This window comes from Pseudoliparis swirei, chromosome 8 (assembly GCF_029220125.1).
Source record: "Pseudoliparis swirei isolate HS2019 ecotype Mariana Trench chromosome 8, NWPU_hadal_v1, whole genome shotgun sequence".
Lineage (NCBI taxonomy): Eukaryota > Metazoa > Chordata > Actinopteri > Perciformes > Liparidae > Pseudoliparis > Pseudoliparis swirei.
In genome coordinates this window covers 21784433-21801605 of record NC_079395.1, presented here as the reverse complement: position 1 = coordinate 21801605, position 17173 = coordinate 21784433, and the positions used below count along the sequence as shown (strand labels likewise).

Here is a 17173-nt window from a genome sequence, read left to right as displayed (position 1 = left end):
AACTGTGATGTGTGTTCCCTCAGTAAACATTGTAAACATGAGTTTATGTCTCAATCATAATTTAAAGTCTTTAGAATTGAGGTCCACTTTAAACAAAAATAGCTATAAGCACAGCATGCTTATATTTGGGATTAACTTGTGATTATTGGTCGCTACATGTGTCTGGAAGTTTTCGGGGTTTTCATCTGAGGAACTAACCCTTTCATAGTGTTTTCAGCTCATAAGTTCATTGTGACCTCAATCAGAGCCGTGTGCCCAACAGGAATGTCACAGTTATCTTTGACCCCTCCACACCCCAAAAGACACGGTGCCATGTCAGCAGGCACTGTAACCGTGATAATGGGCCAGGGCTTCCACGGTGACCTTGGCGCCCCATCGGAGCATGTCGCGCTGACATGGTCCCCATTGTGTGGCGTCGTTACCGCCTCTCGGTGAATCTGGAGCACGTCACCTGTGGCCGGCCTAATCTCGCAGGCCGCTGGTCTTTATTTAGAGCGACCCGCTCGGTATCTGGTGGCTGTTTATATTACCCCAAAGTCCATTCTATGATTACTAATATATTTCCAATGCCTCACTTTGCGACTCCACCTAAGCCTTCTCTGGGTAATTGAGACCGACGCATGACATGCGTCTCTAGAATATCCCGCCAAATATTTTCTGTGTCTTGCTTTGTGTTTAAAAAACAATACGAGCGCTTTGCATTCACGGAATACTCTGGATTATGTTTCATCATATGAAGAATGTTAACTATCTTTTTTTTGTTTTGTTCCTGCTTTATTTCTTTGTCAATCTCCAGCTCACAAGTTTATCTTTTGTAAAAAAATAACTGAATTATATTGAATTAGAATGTAATATATTTAAATATTTTTATATTTTGTTCAATTTATGGAATTCAAAACAGATTTATAAAACCTTGCTCAAGCTATTTTCACTCGAGGATTTAGCAATATTCTAAAATGTACTATTTATGATAAATGTACAATTAAGTTGTACTTGCTTACATTTTTGATTTAATGAAAAAAAATAAAAAGTGTTTTAATAATATAAAAAAGTGCAGATCAGCAGGGAAACATGACATATTAATACATACACATATTTTTAAGATTCATGATTTATATTGGTAATATTGCCCTCTGAGAGCAAACAGCTGTTTGAGCACATTTCTTTGAAAGACATGCCCGATAAATAAAAGACAAGGTCTCGCCGATCAATAAATAAATACAATATATCATAAAAATACAAACAAAATGAGATTTGGTCTGAGGCGAGGAGGCGTCTGATCAGTGCTGTGTGTATTGTTCCTGTAACAGAAGCACACTTCAGGGATGATGAGAAAGGAATTCCTCCCTGAGTCTATTTCCAGAGTCAGTCGTGGTCCCCTGCTCCAGAGTACCTATGATTAATGGCTGCCCTGCATGGACCTCCTAATATGGCCTCGTCAGGAGACCCCCCACACCCCAGATAGCACTCTGACCCGATGATTTCTTTATTGCCCTGGGCCGCTCATTAACCCCCTCCCCTCACTCACCCCCCTTAGCCCCACGCAGACACAATAACATTCCCGGACCCTGAACGCTCCTCCATATTTGGCGGAGGGGCTTTGTTTATAAGGGGAACTTGCGGTGAAACCCCCCAACAGGTCGCCATTCTATCTCAAGGTAAGCTGCGGGGACAATGGCTCCCGAATCACTGTGAGCGTGTACCTGTGTTGGTGTGGACTTCAGACTTCATCAGTTTCCTTTTTCTACTTCCTCAGGACCAGCACACCTCCAGTCTCCTCAGTATAGGGACAAGGGCAAAGTACGAGCATCTGAACGGGTGTTTGCCATCATGTGTTACATCAGCTAAATGAAAATCCTGTTGGCAATTCATTTTTTTCTCCCGTATAGACAAGGTGAAAAAAAATGGGTGACGCTGTCATGAGAGACTTCGGGGCGGCGGCCCCATACCTGAGGAAGTCGGACAGGGAGCGCCTGGAGGCCCAGACCCGTCCCTTCGACATGAAGAAGCAGTGCTTCGTCCCCGATGTGGACGAGGAGTACGTGAAGGCGTCCATCATCAGCCGCGAGGGGGACAAAGTCACGGCGAATACTGAGAGAGGGAAGGTCAGTGAGCCGGCCGGGCGCAGCTGCTTTCATAACTGAGACACGGAGGCTTCAGCTCCTTGTGTCCTTTAGTTACACACAGCAGGGAAACAAGAGGATGCGTTCTCACTCGGACGAGGATCCAAAGCGGCACATTAAATGCTCACCGTCTCCGTTTTCAGACCGTCACGGTGAAGGAGTGCGACGTGCACCCTCAGAACCCGCCCAAGTTCGATAAAATCGAAGACATGGCGATGTTCACCTTCCTCCACGAGCCCGCCGTGCTGTTTAACCTCAAAGAGCGCTACGCGGCGTGGATGATCTACGTGAGTTGAGGCTGAAGCACCTCTCACCCAGAGTAAGACTGCAGGGAAACAGCATCAGAAACCCCTTTGCTTCCTCATCCTCACAGACCTACTCGGGGCTCTTCTGCGTGACCATCAACCCCTACAAGGGGCTGCCGGTCTACAACCAGGACGTGGTCGTCGCCTATCGAGGGAAGAAGAGGGCAGAAGCTCCTCCTCACATCTTCTCCATCTCTGACAATGCCTACCAGTCCATGCTGACCGGTAAATTCCCCCTTTAAGCTTTTCGTGAACGTTCACATGGAGGTGAATCCTAGAACCCTCCAGTGATCCTTTCTTCTCTTTTCCAGACAGAGAAAATCAGTCAATTCTCATCACGTGAGTCGTGTTGTCGTGCTTGTGCTGCAATTGAGAAAACGATATTTTTGCTTGTGAGAAATATTGTTTTGCTTTGTGACTTTTTGCTGCTGTGCTCCAGTTACTCCCGCAGATGTATGTTTTTATTTTTAAGTGGTACCTTATTCGTGAACATGAATATGAATGTCAACCTGAAATAGTAGATTTAATAGCAAGAAATGAAATGACTCAACAATAGTCAGGGTTTATTCTCAGCCTGTTCTTATATTAATTGCGTCCAATCCCGTCACTTTGACACACCCCTTTCACCATCTGTATAAGACCTAAGTACCTCCAATGTAAACCCACCCACATCCTTATTAGACCTGGCAGTGTTAGGCTGAAGGGCAAGAAACGGGCTTTCAACCTGTTGGAGAGGTCTTGTCCTAAAGTGCTGTTTCAAAGTTAGTTATGTTTTCTGCTTTTTTTTCTGTACTTATAAAAAGTTTTTGACGTTTTACTTAGTTTTTTGTGCTTGTGTTGCCTAGAACTAAGTCGTAGTACTTATTTTTCGCTCAACAATCAGGTTTTGCCGAAACTTAACTCAGTCGATGTGTTGCCTGAACCTAAACAGCTGCTTTTGTTTGCATTAACAACATTAACCCAGAGTTCACTGCGACCTGCACTTTGGCTTCCCAGTGTGTTAGAAAAGTGACGTAAGGCGTCAGTATGCGACGACTTTGACGGAGAAAGAACGCGTTGGCGTTCTTTCACCAAAGCTCCTGACACATTGAAGATGACTTAATAAAACCATTTGCGTCTTCAGTGGAGAATCCGGTGCCGGGAAAACTGTCAACACCAAGAGAGTCATCCAGTACTTTGCCAGCATCGCTGCTGCAGGCGGAAAGAAGGACGCAGGCACTGACAAGAAGGTTATAATGCTGACACATTGAAGGCAGCGCATCGTTTCTTTAAAGCTTTAGATCCATTTTAAGCACATGTTGCACTCCTCAATTCTTTCAGGGTACCCTGGAGGATCAAATCATCCAGGCCAACCCTGCTCTGGAGGCCTTTGGGAATGCCAAGACCATCAGGAACGACAACTCTTCTAGATTTGTAAGTGTCTCTCTGTAATGAAATACCCCTTTGTGCCAATGCTATTTTAATTACTTACTTACTTCCTTTACTTAACATATTTTCACTGTCAAAATTCTCAGGGCAAATTCATCCGAATCCACTTTGCCGCCAGTGGAAAGCTGGCCTCAGCGGACATCGAGACCTGTACGCAGTCTTTTTTCCAATTCTTTTCATTTTGCACCCTCCACAATGATCACCATGCCACTTACAAAAAACACATATATGTTTACAGATCTGCTGGAAAAGTCCCGTGTCACCTTTCAGCTTAAGAATGAGAGAGATTACCACATCTTCTATCAGATTCTGTCTCAGAAGAAACCGGAGCTGCTCGGTAAACAGAAACAAAATCGATCTGTGGCAAGGAACAACTACCAGTGGTGATGTCACTGTCATAAAGAATCTAACCTTCACTGTGTTGTCTCTCAGAAATGTTGCTCATCACCAACAACCCCTACGACTACGCCTTCATCTCCCAAGGAGAGACGACAGTAGCCTCCATCAATGACTCCGATGAGCTGGTGGCCACGGATGTGAGTAGGGATGAACCGAAAAGTCAGAATAAATGGTCAATTTATTACTTCAACTTTAGCTAATAGTTATCTAACTGTTAACAAACAATGGCATTCTAATTAGTCATCTTTAATTATTATTAATACTATAATCTATGTTATTTTATCATTAGTTAGTGTAATATAAAACATTTTACTACACTAATAATCAATTTATTTGTGTACATGATATAGTATGTATTATTGAGACAACCGTGTTAATCTGCTCTGGCTTCCTGCATGTTATTTTGTATCTCACTGTTGATATGGGATTATGAATGCATCTCTAGCCAAATGATTTGAATAGACTGGATTAGATTCCAACTCTGGTTATAGCATTGGATGGTGGTGGGTCAGAGGACACACGCTATCTTATCCCCCCGGATCTCTCCTTTCACTACTGTGTACGCAGAACATTGCAATAAGTCAACAGCATAACAAATATAATTCAATTTAATTCAGTTTATTTTATGTAGCCCAATATCACAAATTTGCCTCAGCGGACTTTACAATCTGGACACATACGACATCCCTGACCTTTAACCTCACATCGGATCAGGAAAGACTACCTGGGTAATAAAAAAAACATTTCACAGGGAAAAAAGTGAAGAACCCTTCAGGAGAACAACAGGGGAGGATCCCTCTCCAGGATGGACAGAACAATAGATGTCATGTGTACTGATGAACAGCAATGAATATGTCAGAAATTATTAATAGTTCGTAGTAGGCATGGACCACGATCCAGACCTCCACAATCCATGAGACAGGAGGAGGTAGAGAGGAGAGGGGGGGCGGGGCCCTCTTCCCAATGTCCGATGCCAAAAATCTAGCACAAGCCTTGATAGGTTCTCATGTGCTCCTCCACAGGATGCCTTTGACGTGCTGGGCTTCACTCAAGAAGAGAAGAATGGCATCTACAAGCTGACCGGTGCCATCATGCATCACGGCAACATGAAGTTCAAGAACAAGCAGCGCGAGGAGCAGGCGGAGGCCGATGGCACCCAAGGTGAGGGACGTCCTCCGATCGGGGGATAGGAAACATTTCATCAGAACGTAGTGAGTTTATTGAGAAATTGTGTATTTCCTTAGACGTCGACAAAGTCGCATATCTGATGTGCCTGAACTCCGCCGACCTCATCAAAGGTCTCTGTCACCCGAGAGTCAAAGTAGGAAACGAGTGGGTCACCAAGGGACAAACTGTCCAGCAGGTAATAATGAAACACATTGTTAGGTGTTCCTTGAAGTGCAATAGCTGGCCAAACAAGGGCTATTTACTGTAACTTTTTTATTTTTGTCTAGGTGTACTATGCTGTTGGCGCACTGTCTAAGTCAGTGTATGAGAAGATGTTCATGTGGATGGTGGTGAGGATCAACCAATCCCTGGACACCAGGCAGCCTCGCCAGTACTTCATTGGTGTTCTGGATATTGCCGGATTTGAAATCTTTGAAGTGAGCTATATGTCTAGACAATATATATTATTCAGGCAAATGTTTTTAATCAACTCACATGTAACAAAGAGATTAGTATAAAAAGGACTACTAAACATTACCATGCCTGAGTTAATGTCTGCTTGCTATCGATGTCATTGCAGTACAACACCTTTGAGCAGCTGTGCATCAACTTCACCAATGAGAAGCTGCAACAGTTTTTCAACCACCACATGTTTGTGCTGGAGCAGGAAGAGTACAAGAAAGAGGGCATTGAATGGACTTTCATAGATTTCGGTATGGACTTACAGGCCTGTATTGACCTGATTGAAAAGGTGAGAGACCGGGCTATCGCATGTTCAGACAGACATGGAGATTGATTGATTGTCTTCAAACCACTCGTGTGTTTGTCCCTTCAGCCCATGGGTATCATGTCCATCCTTGAAGAGGAGTGCATGTTCCCCAAAGCCTCTGATGCCACCTTCAAAGCAAAGCTCTATGACAACCATCTGGGGAAATCTGCCAACTTCCAGAAGCCCAGAGTTGCCAAAGGAAAACCAGAGGCCCATTTTGCCCTGATGCACTACGCTGGAACTGTTGACTATAACATTAACAACTGGCTGGTGAAGAACAAGGATCCCCTGAACGAGACCGTTGTAGGACTCTACCAGAAGTCTAATCTCAAGTTTTTATCTTCCCTCTTCATTAATTATTCGGCATCCGTAGGTAGGAATAACCGAATGCACTACATTTGTCACAATAACCTCTCTGTTAATACAAGATAATGAGTTTTACATTGGTTCATAAGGAGATGGAAAAGGGAAAGGAAGCAAGAAGAAGGGTTCATCCTTCCAAACGGTGTCTGCCTTGCACAGGGTAAGTAAAAACACATAAATATGTGTCAATGGCTACTTCATATGTAAACCACTGACTGAAAATTAATTATGCATTGATAACTGATAGATATGTATCACAATAATCCTATGAACTGGGTCTTAAGCATACGATTGCATGACTTCCACAGGAGAACCTGCACAAACTGATGACCAACTTGAAGTCTACTCACCCTCACTTTGTGCGCTGCATCATCCCCAATGAGACCAAGACTCCCGGGGCCATGGAGAACCCTCTGGTGATGCACCAGCTGCGCTGCAACGGTGTGCTGGAAGGCATCAGGATCTGCAGGAAGGGCTTCCCCAACAGGATCCTCTATGGGGATTTCAAACAGAGGTATTATTTTGTCTTTTAGCAGTACTTTACTGTTATTTACTCTTTATACGTCTATTGTAATTGTAAACAGCCGTGGCAATACACCTGGCAATTCTTATTCTCCTGCAATGCTTTGTGGCGTACTTTATAAATCCAAAAGAAAGTGCGAATCTATTTTTACTTTCCATTTCCCAGATATCGCATCCTGAATCCTGCTGCCATCCCCGATGGACAGTTCATTGACAGCAGGAAGGGAGCTGAGAAACTTCTTGGTTCTCTGGATATTGATCACAGTCAGTACAAGTTTGGACACACAAAGGTAATTAATACAAGAGAAAAAGTCGAAAAAGGACATCTGTTAAAAATGCTTAACCTGAAATACACCACAGAATGGTGGTAAATGCAAACTGGGCAGAAAAGTAGAAGAAGAAAACTGATCTTTGAATTTCTAAGAGGAACGTATGTTTACTTGCTCGTAAAGGTGTTCTTCAAGGCTGGTCTTCTTGGGCTACTGGAGGAGATGAGGGATGACCGCTTGTCACTCATCATCACTGGAATCCAGGCAAGAGGAAGAGGGCTCTTGGCGAGACTAGAATACAACAAGATCTTTGAAAGGAGGTCAGAGAACACGGGAACTTAAAAATGAACTAAAGCCAAGAAAATGATAACGCTCATCCTTAGAGATTTAGTGTAAGTGGTAGTAATAACTCTGGTTTATCTTCCCACAGAGATGCACTATATGTGGTCCAGTGGAACATCCGTGCCTTCATGGGGGTCAAGAATTGGCCCTGGATGAAGCTCTTCTTCAAGATCAAACCTCTGTTGAGATCTGCCGAGGCAGAAAAAGAGATGGCAACCATGAAGGAAGAATTCCTGAAGCTGAAAGAGGCTTACGCAAAATCTGAAACTCGTAGAAAGGAACTAGAGGAGAAAATGGTCTCTCTTCTTCAAGAGAAGAACGACCTGCAGCTCCATGTCCAGGCTGTGAGTCCAATGACATTATTCTTAATGTATAAATGGTAATATAATCATTCAGTATATGCAACACAATCTCTGTCCCAACCGGTCAATTATGGTCAGGACCCATTGGTATCCCTCTTTAATGGACTGGGTACCTTTGGCCTAGAAGTCCTATTGACTTTAACATGTTAATTTTACCGAGGTAACTTTTAGTTGTCACTTGAGTAGTTGGGATGGAGTTTGATGTATACCAGTGTTTCTAGAGAGCTACTTTTTAAAAGTACAAGCCACCCAACTCCAAACAGGCCGTATGTATTTTTTGTGAGAGGAGCGAATTTGTGCTTTAATGAACATTTTTACATTTGCACATCGCCTTACATTAGCTGGTAAACCAGCTGACAAAGCTGTTGGCCTTTTCTATCTGCTGGAGACCTCTGTGGCTCTGGTGTGCTCCAGATATACATGTTAGTTGGAAGAAATCCTGCAAATTTGATTGGCGATCCACTTGTGGGTTTTGATCCCAGTCTTTGAGAATGATTGGTACATCCAATTTTATTATGTAATATATACTGTATATACTTTATTTTCTTTATTAATCATGTATATTGCAACTTGCCGTATGTTAACAAATTAATGCCCTTCTCAATTCAGGAGCAAGATAATCTTGCAGATGCTGAAGAAAGATGTGAGGGGCTGATCAAGAACAAGATTCAGATGGAGGCAAAAGCCAAAGAGCTGTCTGAGAGACTGGAGGATGAGGAGGAGATGAATGCTGAGCTGACTGCTAAGAAGAGGAAGCTGGAGGACGAGTGCTCTGAGCTGAAGAAGGACATCGATGACTTGGAGTTAACTCTGGCTAAAGTGGAGAAAGAGAAGCATGCCACCGAGAACAAGGTAGGACATACCCGACTTACTGTAAAGTGCTCTGACGAACATCGACATTGAAGTCCTTGACGAAATTGTCTTCTGGCTCTTAGGTGAAGAACCTGGTGGAAGAGATGTCTGCTTTGGATGAAATCATTGCCAAGTTGACCAAGGAAAAGAAAGCTTTACAGGAAGCTCACCAGCAAGCGCTGGATGATCTGCAGAGTGAAGAAGACAAAGTCAACAGTCTGACGAAGGCCAAGGCCAAGCTGGAGCAGCAGGTGGATGATGTAAGTATGCCTTAAAGTGTTCAGTCATACCATATGGCTCTTGCATTTTGGGATCTACGTAGTTTGACTTTTTGCAATGCCATTGTCCAGCTTGAAGGTTCCCTTGAACAAGAGAAGAAGATTCGGATGGATCTGGAAAGAGCGAAGAGGAAACTAGAGGGCGATTTGAAATTGACCCAGGAGAGCTTAATGGACCTGGAGAATGACAAGCAGCAACTTGAAGAGCGTCTGAAAAAGTAGGCACAATGTACTCCCGTATGTACAGAGTGCCTGGAACAAGACACACATGCTGCATTAATAGAGGCATAACCAATGACCAGTCGCTCTAATCCTAACTACTTTCTTTCTACACAGGAAAGATTTTGAAGTTAGTCAGCTCAACAACAAGATAGAAGATGAGCAGGCCATAACAATTCAGCTTGAAAAGAAATTGAAGGAGCTCCAGGTAATGGCTGATTACCGTAATGTGTAACGGTTCAGGATTGGTAAAACCCTTTGATGGTAGTAGTGACTAAATAGTTCTGCATTTACACAGGCCCGCATCGAGGAGCTGGAGGAAGAGCTGGAGGCAGAGCGAGCTGCCCGAGCCAAGGTGGAGAAGCAGAGGGCAGAACTGTCCAGAGAGCTGGAGGAGATCAGCGAGAGGCTGGAGGAGGCCGGCGGAGCGACGTCCGTCCAGATCGAGATGAACAAGAAGAGGGAGGCCGAGTTCCAGAAACTCCGCAGGGACCTGGAAGAGGCCACTCTGCAGCACGAAGCCACCGCCGCCACGCTCCGGAAGAAACAAGCCGACAGTGTGGCCGACCTCGGGGAGCAGATCGACAACCTGCAGAGGGTCAAGCAGAAACTGGAGAAGGAGAAGAGTGAGCTCCGACTGGAGCTGGATGACGTGGTCTCCAATATGGAACATATTGTGAAGACAAAGGTCGGCTGAGCTGATTTTCTTGCCAATGTTGTGCAGGTATACTTTGGATTATGATTGTTACGTTTCCCTTTTGAAATCTAGACAAATCTAGAGAAGACATGCAGGACTGTGGAAGATCAGATGAATGAATACAAAACAAAGTTCGAAGAGGCTCAACGCTGGATCAACGACTTCAACATGCAAAAAGCAAAACTTCAAACGGAAAACGGTACATTGATGCAGCGGACCATTTTCATGTTAAAAATCTTCTATTTTCAAGGCAGACAAACTATCTTGACGGAAGGTTGGGCGGGACACTCATGATATGATTCTACCTTTGCTGATACAAGGTGAGCTCACGAGGCAGCTGGAGGAGAAGGAGTCTCTGGTGTCTCAGCTGACAAGAGGGAAGTTGTCCTACACTCAACAGGCTGAAGACCTAAAGCGGCAACTAGAAGAGGAGACCAAGGTTTCAGTGCACAGTGACATCTCAGGACATAACGTCTAAATGGAGTGGGTCCCATGTGTTACTCATTCATACGATTTTTTGTTTTTTGACAGGCAAAAAGTGCCCTGGCCCACGCGCTGCAGTCCGCCCGCCACGACTGCGACCTGCTGAGGGAGCAGTACGAGGAGGAGCAGGAGGCCAAGGCCGAGCTGCAGCGCGGCATGTCCAAGGCCAACTCGGAGGTGGCTCAGTGGAGGACCAAGTACGAAACTGATGCCATCCAGAGAACCGAGGAACTGGAGGAGGCCAAGTGAGTCCACGTGAAAAACGGTTCATGATTTGAAATGTGATTCCCACAGAGACGTTTTTACTTCGTCTAACAGATCAGCTTTTTGTTTGTGTTGTGTTCCTACTAAAATGTAAGACGAACAAAAAGTTTGTCTGTTGGACGACCGAGCAGCCGGTCCCGTTGGTGGATTTCATTCACATGTAATCGTGAGAGCTCAACGGCAGAATGTCTGAACGGTTTGAATGGTGGATTTCTAAAGGAAGAAGCTGGCCCAGCGGCTGCAGGACGCCGAGGAGGCCGTCGAAGCGGTGAACGCTAAGTGTTCGTCTCTGGAGAAGACCAAACACAGGCTGCAGAATGAGATCGAAGATCTCATGGTGGACGTGGAGAGGTCTAATGCTGCTGCTGCTGCTCTGGACAAGAAGCAAAGGAACTTTGACAAGGTGAACCAGTGCTGAGTGTCACCAACCAGGAGATGTCTTCTCTTGACCTTCTATTTTGAGCGATCCCACATATTTATGGTTTCATTGGCCAATGCAACTCTAACATGGGTTATTAAAGCCACCATTGGTACAAATGTGTCCATAAAACACAATTGGCGAACACCAAATCTGGTGTTTGCCAAAATGAATACCAGTCCTCCCATTCATTTTAATCCGGGTGATTTGTTGTCATTGCAGCCTTTGTGTTATCTCTAATTCCATAATAACGAGTAACATTTTCTCACAAAAAAACGACCTCCCCAACTATCTGATGCATTTACACTCATTGCTGGCCTATCCGCTCTAGGTCCTGTCTGAGTGGAAGCAGAAATACGGAGAGACCCAGTGTGAGCTGGAGAGCTCCCAGAAGGAGGCCCGGGCTCTGAGCACCGAGCTCTTCAAGCTGAAGAACTCTTACGAGGAGTCTCTGGATCACCTGGAGACCATGAAGAGAGAGAACAAGAACTTACAGGGTAAGGTGTACTGCCGGGGGCTCGTGTCCGAGTTTCTGCAGCAGTACTTGAATTGTAACGCCATCTTAATCACTCTGCTCGGTCAACAGAGGAGATTTCTGACCTCACTGAGCAACTCGGTGAGAGCGGGAAGAGCATCCACGAACTGGAGAAGTTACGGAAACAACTGGAGCAGGAGAAGAGTGAGATCCAGTCTGCTCTTGAGGAAGCTGAGGTACAGGCCCTCATTAAACACGTTACAGTCCAAACTGTCTTCTGCAATGTATAACCCTCCCCCCCTGTCCACCAGGCCTCCTTGGAGCACGAGGAGGGCAAGATCCTCAGAGCCCAGTTGGAGTTCAACCAGATCAAAGCCGACATGGAACGGAAGCTCGCCGAGAGAGACGAGGAGATGGAGCAGACCAAGAGGAACCTGCAGAGGACGATCGACACCCTGCAGAGCTCTCTCGAAGCCGAGACTCGCAGCAGGAACGAGGCTCTCCGTCTGAAGAAGAAGATGGAGGGAGACCTCAATGAGATGGAGATCCAGCTGAGTCAATCCAACAGGCAGGCAGCGGAGGCCCAGAAGCAGCTCAAGGCTGTCCACGCACATCTGAAGGTAAACTAGGAAAGGAAAGACGCACTTCCTGAAGTTTAAAATTCAAACCGATTCCAACGTGGTTGATATCATCCCGTAAAGGATTGCCAAATTCAGCTGGATGAGGCCGTTCGGGCCAATGATGATCTCAAAGAGAACAACGCCATGGTGGAGAGGCGCAACAACCTGCTTCAGGCTGAGCTGGAGGAGCTCAGGTCTGCTCTGGAGCAAACGGAGAGAGGTCGCAAACTTGCCGAGCAAGAGCTGCTGGACGTTAGTGAAAGGGTGCAGCTACTGCACTCTCAGGTAAGGCGGAGTAATTCATTGCAACAACCACATGTGACTGAATGGTTTTCTTGGACATCATAAAGAAATCAAAGGCAGTACTCTTTCTGGCTGCCGTAACAATCTCTCAAATCTCTCACCTCTCAGAACACTGGCCTGATAAACCAGAAGAAGAAACTTGAGATTGACGCTTCCCAGCTTCAAAGCGAAGTGGAGGAGGCGGTGCAGGAGTGCAGAAATGCCGAAGAGAGGGCCAAGAAGGCCATCACTGACGCCGCCATGATGGCAGAGGAGCTGAAGAAGGAGCAGGACACCAGCGCTCACCTGGAGCGCATGAAGAAGAACATGGAGCAAACCATCAAAGACCTGCAGCACCGTCTGGACGAAGCCGAACAGATCGCCTTGAAGGGAGGCAAGAAGCAGGTGCAGAAGCTCGAGGCCAGGGTGAGTCACATGTACAAATATTACACAAGTACAATTGTTGACCAATACAGGTGTAACCTCCAGCTCTGACAAGTGAAGCCAATGCGGAATTCAATTCAGTTTATTTGTAAAGCCCAATTTCACAAATTACCAATTTGTCTCGGAGTGCTTTACAATCTGTACACATAGACATCCCTGACCTTTGACCTCACATCGGATCAGGAAAAACTCCCAAATAACCCTTCAGGGGGGAAAAAAGGGAAGAAACCTTCAGGAGAGCAACAGAGGAGGATCCCTCTCCAGGATGGACAGAACAATAGATGTAATGTGTACAGAAGGACAGATTTAGAATTAAAATACATTCAATGAATGTGACAGAGTGTATGAATAGTTCATAGTCGGCATATTCCACGATGGAGACCTCCACGATCCATCAGGCAGATGGCGGTAGAGAGGAGGAGTGGGCGGAGTCTCAACAGTGGGCGGAGTCTCAACAGGACAGTGGCGTCGTCGGTAGCAGGAATTCCACGACCCAGACCTCAATGATCCATCAGGCAGATAGGATCTATGCCGTCTCATAGGGTCCGATGACCCCATGAGACGTGAAGTCACAAGGACTCCGGGGAGAAAGCAGAGTTAGTAACGTGTGATGGAGAGATGAAAATTCATCCATGCGTAAGGGCCTGACACCTGTATTCTCTCTAGTGACCATCAGGGGGCAACTCCTCTGGTTGTATAGAAGTCTATGCTTCATGTGTTAAAGCTGCATTCTCTCTCGTGACCATCAGGGGGTGACTCCTCTGGTTGTATAGAAGTCTATGCTTCATGTGTTAAAGCTGCATTCTCTCTCGTGACCATCAGGGGGTGACTCCTCTGGTTGTATAGAAGTCTATGCTTCATGTGTTAAAGCTGTATTCTCTCTCGTGACCACCAAGGGGCGACTCCTCTGGTTGTATAGAAGTCTATGCTTCATGTGTTGAAGCTGCATATTCTCTCCTGACCACCAGGGGGAGACTCCTCTGGTTGTATGGAAATCTATATAAATGAATCGAATCCACTTCTTTCTTGATGTATTCCCTCAGTAAACATTGTAAACATGAGTTTATGTCTCAATCTATAGTTTAAAGTCTTTAAATTGAGGTCCCACTTTAAACAAAAATAGTCCATAAAGCACAGCATGCTTTATGTTGGGATTAACTTGTGATTGACGGGTCGCTACCGCGGTGTCTGGAAGTTTTCGGGGGTTTTCATCTGAGAACTTTAACCCTTTCACTGAGTGTTTTCAGCTCATGAAAGTTCATTGTGACCATATTAGTCGCATAAAAAATGTCTTATTCAGAGTTAATGAACTCAAATTGGCTAATACTTATCTTGGGAGTTGAAATATATTCTTGTGTACCAGTGAATTCTCAATATGTCTGGTGCTCCTCAGGTGAGGGATCTGGAGGGCGAGGTGGAGTCGGAGCAGAAGAAGAGCAGTGAAGCCGTGAAGGGAATGCGTAAATATGAGCGACGCATCAAAGAGCTCACGTACCAGGTGAGTTTTTCTTCATTCTGAATGGATCAATACTTTTATTTCTCTATATTCTCCTTATCAAACCTGAGAGCCTCCTCCTCCCTTTCCCCTCCGTCCGAACAGACTACAGAGGACCGCAAGAACATGGTGCGTCTGCAGGACCTGGTGGACAAGCTGCAGCTGAAGGTCAAAGCCTATAAGAGATCTTCTGAGGAGGCGGTGAGTGTTCTTTATTTATACACACCGTTTCTTTATTCTTTATCGACATCTTCAAAATACTTCATATTGTTCAATTTAAGACATTTTGTAGATGCTTGAGTGAATACATACTAGGAAACATCTCTGACTTGTTTTAGACCTGATTGGTGAACATGTCGGAGCCGTGTTAACCCTTTCAGCTAAAGACCACGAGGTCCATTGCTTCTGACAGTTATTGATATGATTGGCCTTTTGGTTTTTGTTGTTCAGGAGGAGCAGGCTAACGTCCACCTGGGCAAGTTCCGCAAGCAGCAGCACGAGCTGGACGAGGCCGAGGAGCGAGCGGACATCGCCGAGTCCCAGGTCAACAAGCTGCGGGTCAAGAGCCGGGACATGGGGCCAAAGGTGAGCGGCATACGCCGTCCTCGTGTTGCCATTCATCTCTGCTTTTCATCAGTGATTACAGAAGTGTTCATCATTTTAAATACGTGTAAACAAACCAAACTAGTTGTTGTAGAGATACATTCTTTTTATTTTTTTTATTTTGTTAGTTGTGTTCATAAAATGTAATAGGTTAGTGGTCGTGCTTCACACAGAAGGTGTCATGACAATTGAAAAGCCATATATAAGTACAAAAAGGTTAAGATACTTCATTATTATGGGCGGTTTATGCCTTTTTTAGTGAGTTGACAGTAAATAAAATCAGGCTAGAAAGAGATGGGAGACAACGGAGCCCCAAAGCACGGCTCATTAATATGAATTGACCTCTACATTAATATTCTTTGCAGTGTAGGTAGTGGTTGTCAATGCTGGAACAGAAAGTATTTCTGCAGGACCCTTGAATCACGTCTTTCACTCTCTGAAGGGAGCAATTAGGCCTTGGCTGCTGGCCGATTGCCAATCAGCCAGAGCAGCTGCCGAGGCCAATTGGAAGTCCCGCCCCAACAGCTGCCACACTCACGTTCCCTTTGGTATCACCGGTTGGTCTCGTTGCTCCGCTGTCACTAATCCGTGTCTCCTCTTCATCACAGAAGGGGCTGGATGAGGAGTGACGGCCACCGAAGCCCTCCGAGGATCTCCTGCGCTGCGGTCCCCTTTGTCCTCAAAGTGCTTCTGTGGAATAAAGAAACGGTGCATTCAAAGGACCGTGTCGTCTCCTCATTCATTCACTACCCAGTGGGTCCACTCAACTCAGTAGACGATGACGTCAGAAGGGTTGGCATTAGAAATCATAAAAGAAACACAAAGCGAGGACGTGGACTTCCTGTGGATTAGGGTTCCTGAAGGTCACCCCTGAACAGACTTCCTGTTGGAGCAGAGAGTTTATGGAGAATAGTTTCACACGTGTATGAAGGTCATGACTGGATGGTACAGCAGGTTGACAATGTAGGGGAACGGGATCGTCTGTATGTGAATAAATTACATATCAGTTACTAACGCTCCTTTTATTGATTGTAAACACTTCAGCAGAACTTTTCATTGGCGTTTAAAAACCCAAAGTGGTTGAACCCAGTCTTAAAATGACTTTACCCAGTCAACAATGAACACAAAGAAAAGATCTTTCCTGGATGGACTTGTGTTGGTCCGGGCAACAGACAGGAAGTGGAGTAATAACGCACGCCGTGCACTTCATATTATTTCTGGCGAGGTTTCATCGTCTTACAGAGTTCTAACATGTTGTGTCAACAAGCCAAGAGAATAAGATCCACCAGTGATGCAGAACTCCTGTGGTGCACATCAGCTTCATCAGCGTTGGGACAAGTCATCCGTCATCCATATTCGGTCATAACATTTCTAACTGCACTCAGCTTGTTGAGCCCTGCGGGCGGACTCTGATCTCACGTGGCCTTCCAAGGATTGAGAAATCTGCAGAGAGATTACAAGAGAAGACGTAAAACACATCATGTTGTTGTTTGTCGTCCCCACGGCAACACAAACATGAGCCGTTGCTTTACTCGTCGTCCCGCTCGCCCTTTAAGAATCAACTGCAACGTCATCAGCTCGGGCTTCAGCATCGCCTCCTCCGTGCCGACTGCTGAGCACGGGGAGCACCAAGGAATACTTTGAGGTAAGAAATACTTTGAGGTAAGAAATACAAATGGCTCACACAGTTTGTTCTTTCCATCGAGGATCTTTGTTGCCAACATTAGTGGCAATACCTCATATATACACTACCGTTCAAAAGTTTGGGGTCACTTAGAAATGTCTTTATTTTTCAAAGAAAAGCACTGTTTTTTCAATAAAGATAACATTAATCAAAAATACACTCTATACATTAGAATATAAAAGCCTTATTTTTTTGTTGTAATTAAAAAAAAAAATGTCATGCATTCTGATTCATTACACATTTTTAATTGCATTTTACAGAAATAAAGAACTTCATCACAATATTCTTGTTAATGTGGTAAATGACTATT

At 45.0% G+C, this 17173-nt stretch overlaps 1 protein-coding gene across 1 annotated transcript; it reads left to right on the top strand.

Annotated features, from left to right (window-relative positions):
• Nucleotides 1-248: 248 nt before the first annotated feature.
• LOC130197693 (myosin-7) lies at nucleotides 249-15898 on the top strand. The gene is made up of 39 exons (XM_056420516.1): nucleotides 249-1658; nucleotides 1757-1800; nucleotides 1890-2105; nucleotides 2267-2410; nucleotides 2497-2653; nucleotides 2740-2767; nucleotides 3552-3657; nucleotides 3749-3841; nucleotides 3943-4006; nucleotides 4095-4193; nucleotides 4289-4392; nucleotides 5278-5416; nucleotides 5500-5618; nucleotides 5710-5859; nucleotides 6003-6173; nucleotides 6258-6564; nucleotides 6647-6714; nucleotides 6863-7068; nucleotides 7243-7366; nucleotides 7529-7665; nucleotides 7776-8031; nucleotides 8659-8901; nucleotides 8985-9161; nucleotides 9252-9397; nucleotides 9516-9606; nucleotides 9697-10086; nucleotides 10168-10294; nucleotides 10416-10534; nucleotides 10627-10823; nucleotides 11062-11245; nucleotides 11592-11757; nucleotides 11847-11971; nucleotides 12047-12355; nucleotides 12437-12640; nucleotides 12767-13063; nucleotides 14475-14579; nucleotides 14682-14777; nucleotides 15027-15161; nucleotides 15788-15898. The coding sequence occupies exons 3-39, from the start codon at nucleotides 1905-1907 to the stop codon at nucleotides 15806-15808; spliced, it is 5805 nt and encodes a 1934-aa protein (XP_056276491.1). The 5' UTR covers nucleotides 249-1658; nucleotides 1757-1800; nucleotides 1890-1904; the 3' UTR covers nucleotides 15809-15898.
• The last annotated feature ends 1275 nt before the right edge of the window (nucleotides 15899-17173 follow it).

What these genes read in the sequence shown, in the direction of transcription:
- LOC130197693 (XM_056420516.1), top strand. Translation starts at nt 1,905, where the DNA reads ATGGGTGACGCTGTCATGAGAGACTTCGGGGCGGCGGCCCCATACCTG. An exon ending in AATCAGTCAATTCTCATCAC is followed by an intron (nt 2,768 to 3,551) that starts GTGAGTCGTGTT and finishes TTGCGTCTTCAG; the next exon opens with TGGAGAATCCGGTGCCGGGA. An exon ending in AGCATGCCACCGAGAACAAG is followed by an intron (nt 8,902 to 8,984) that starts GTAGGACATACC and finishes TCTGGCTCTTAG; the next exon opens with GTGAAGAACCTGGTGGAAGA.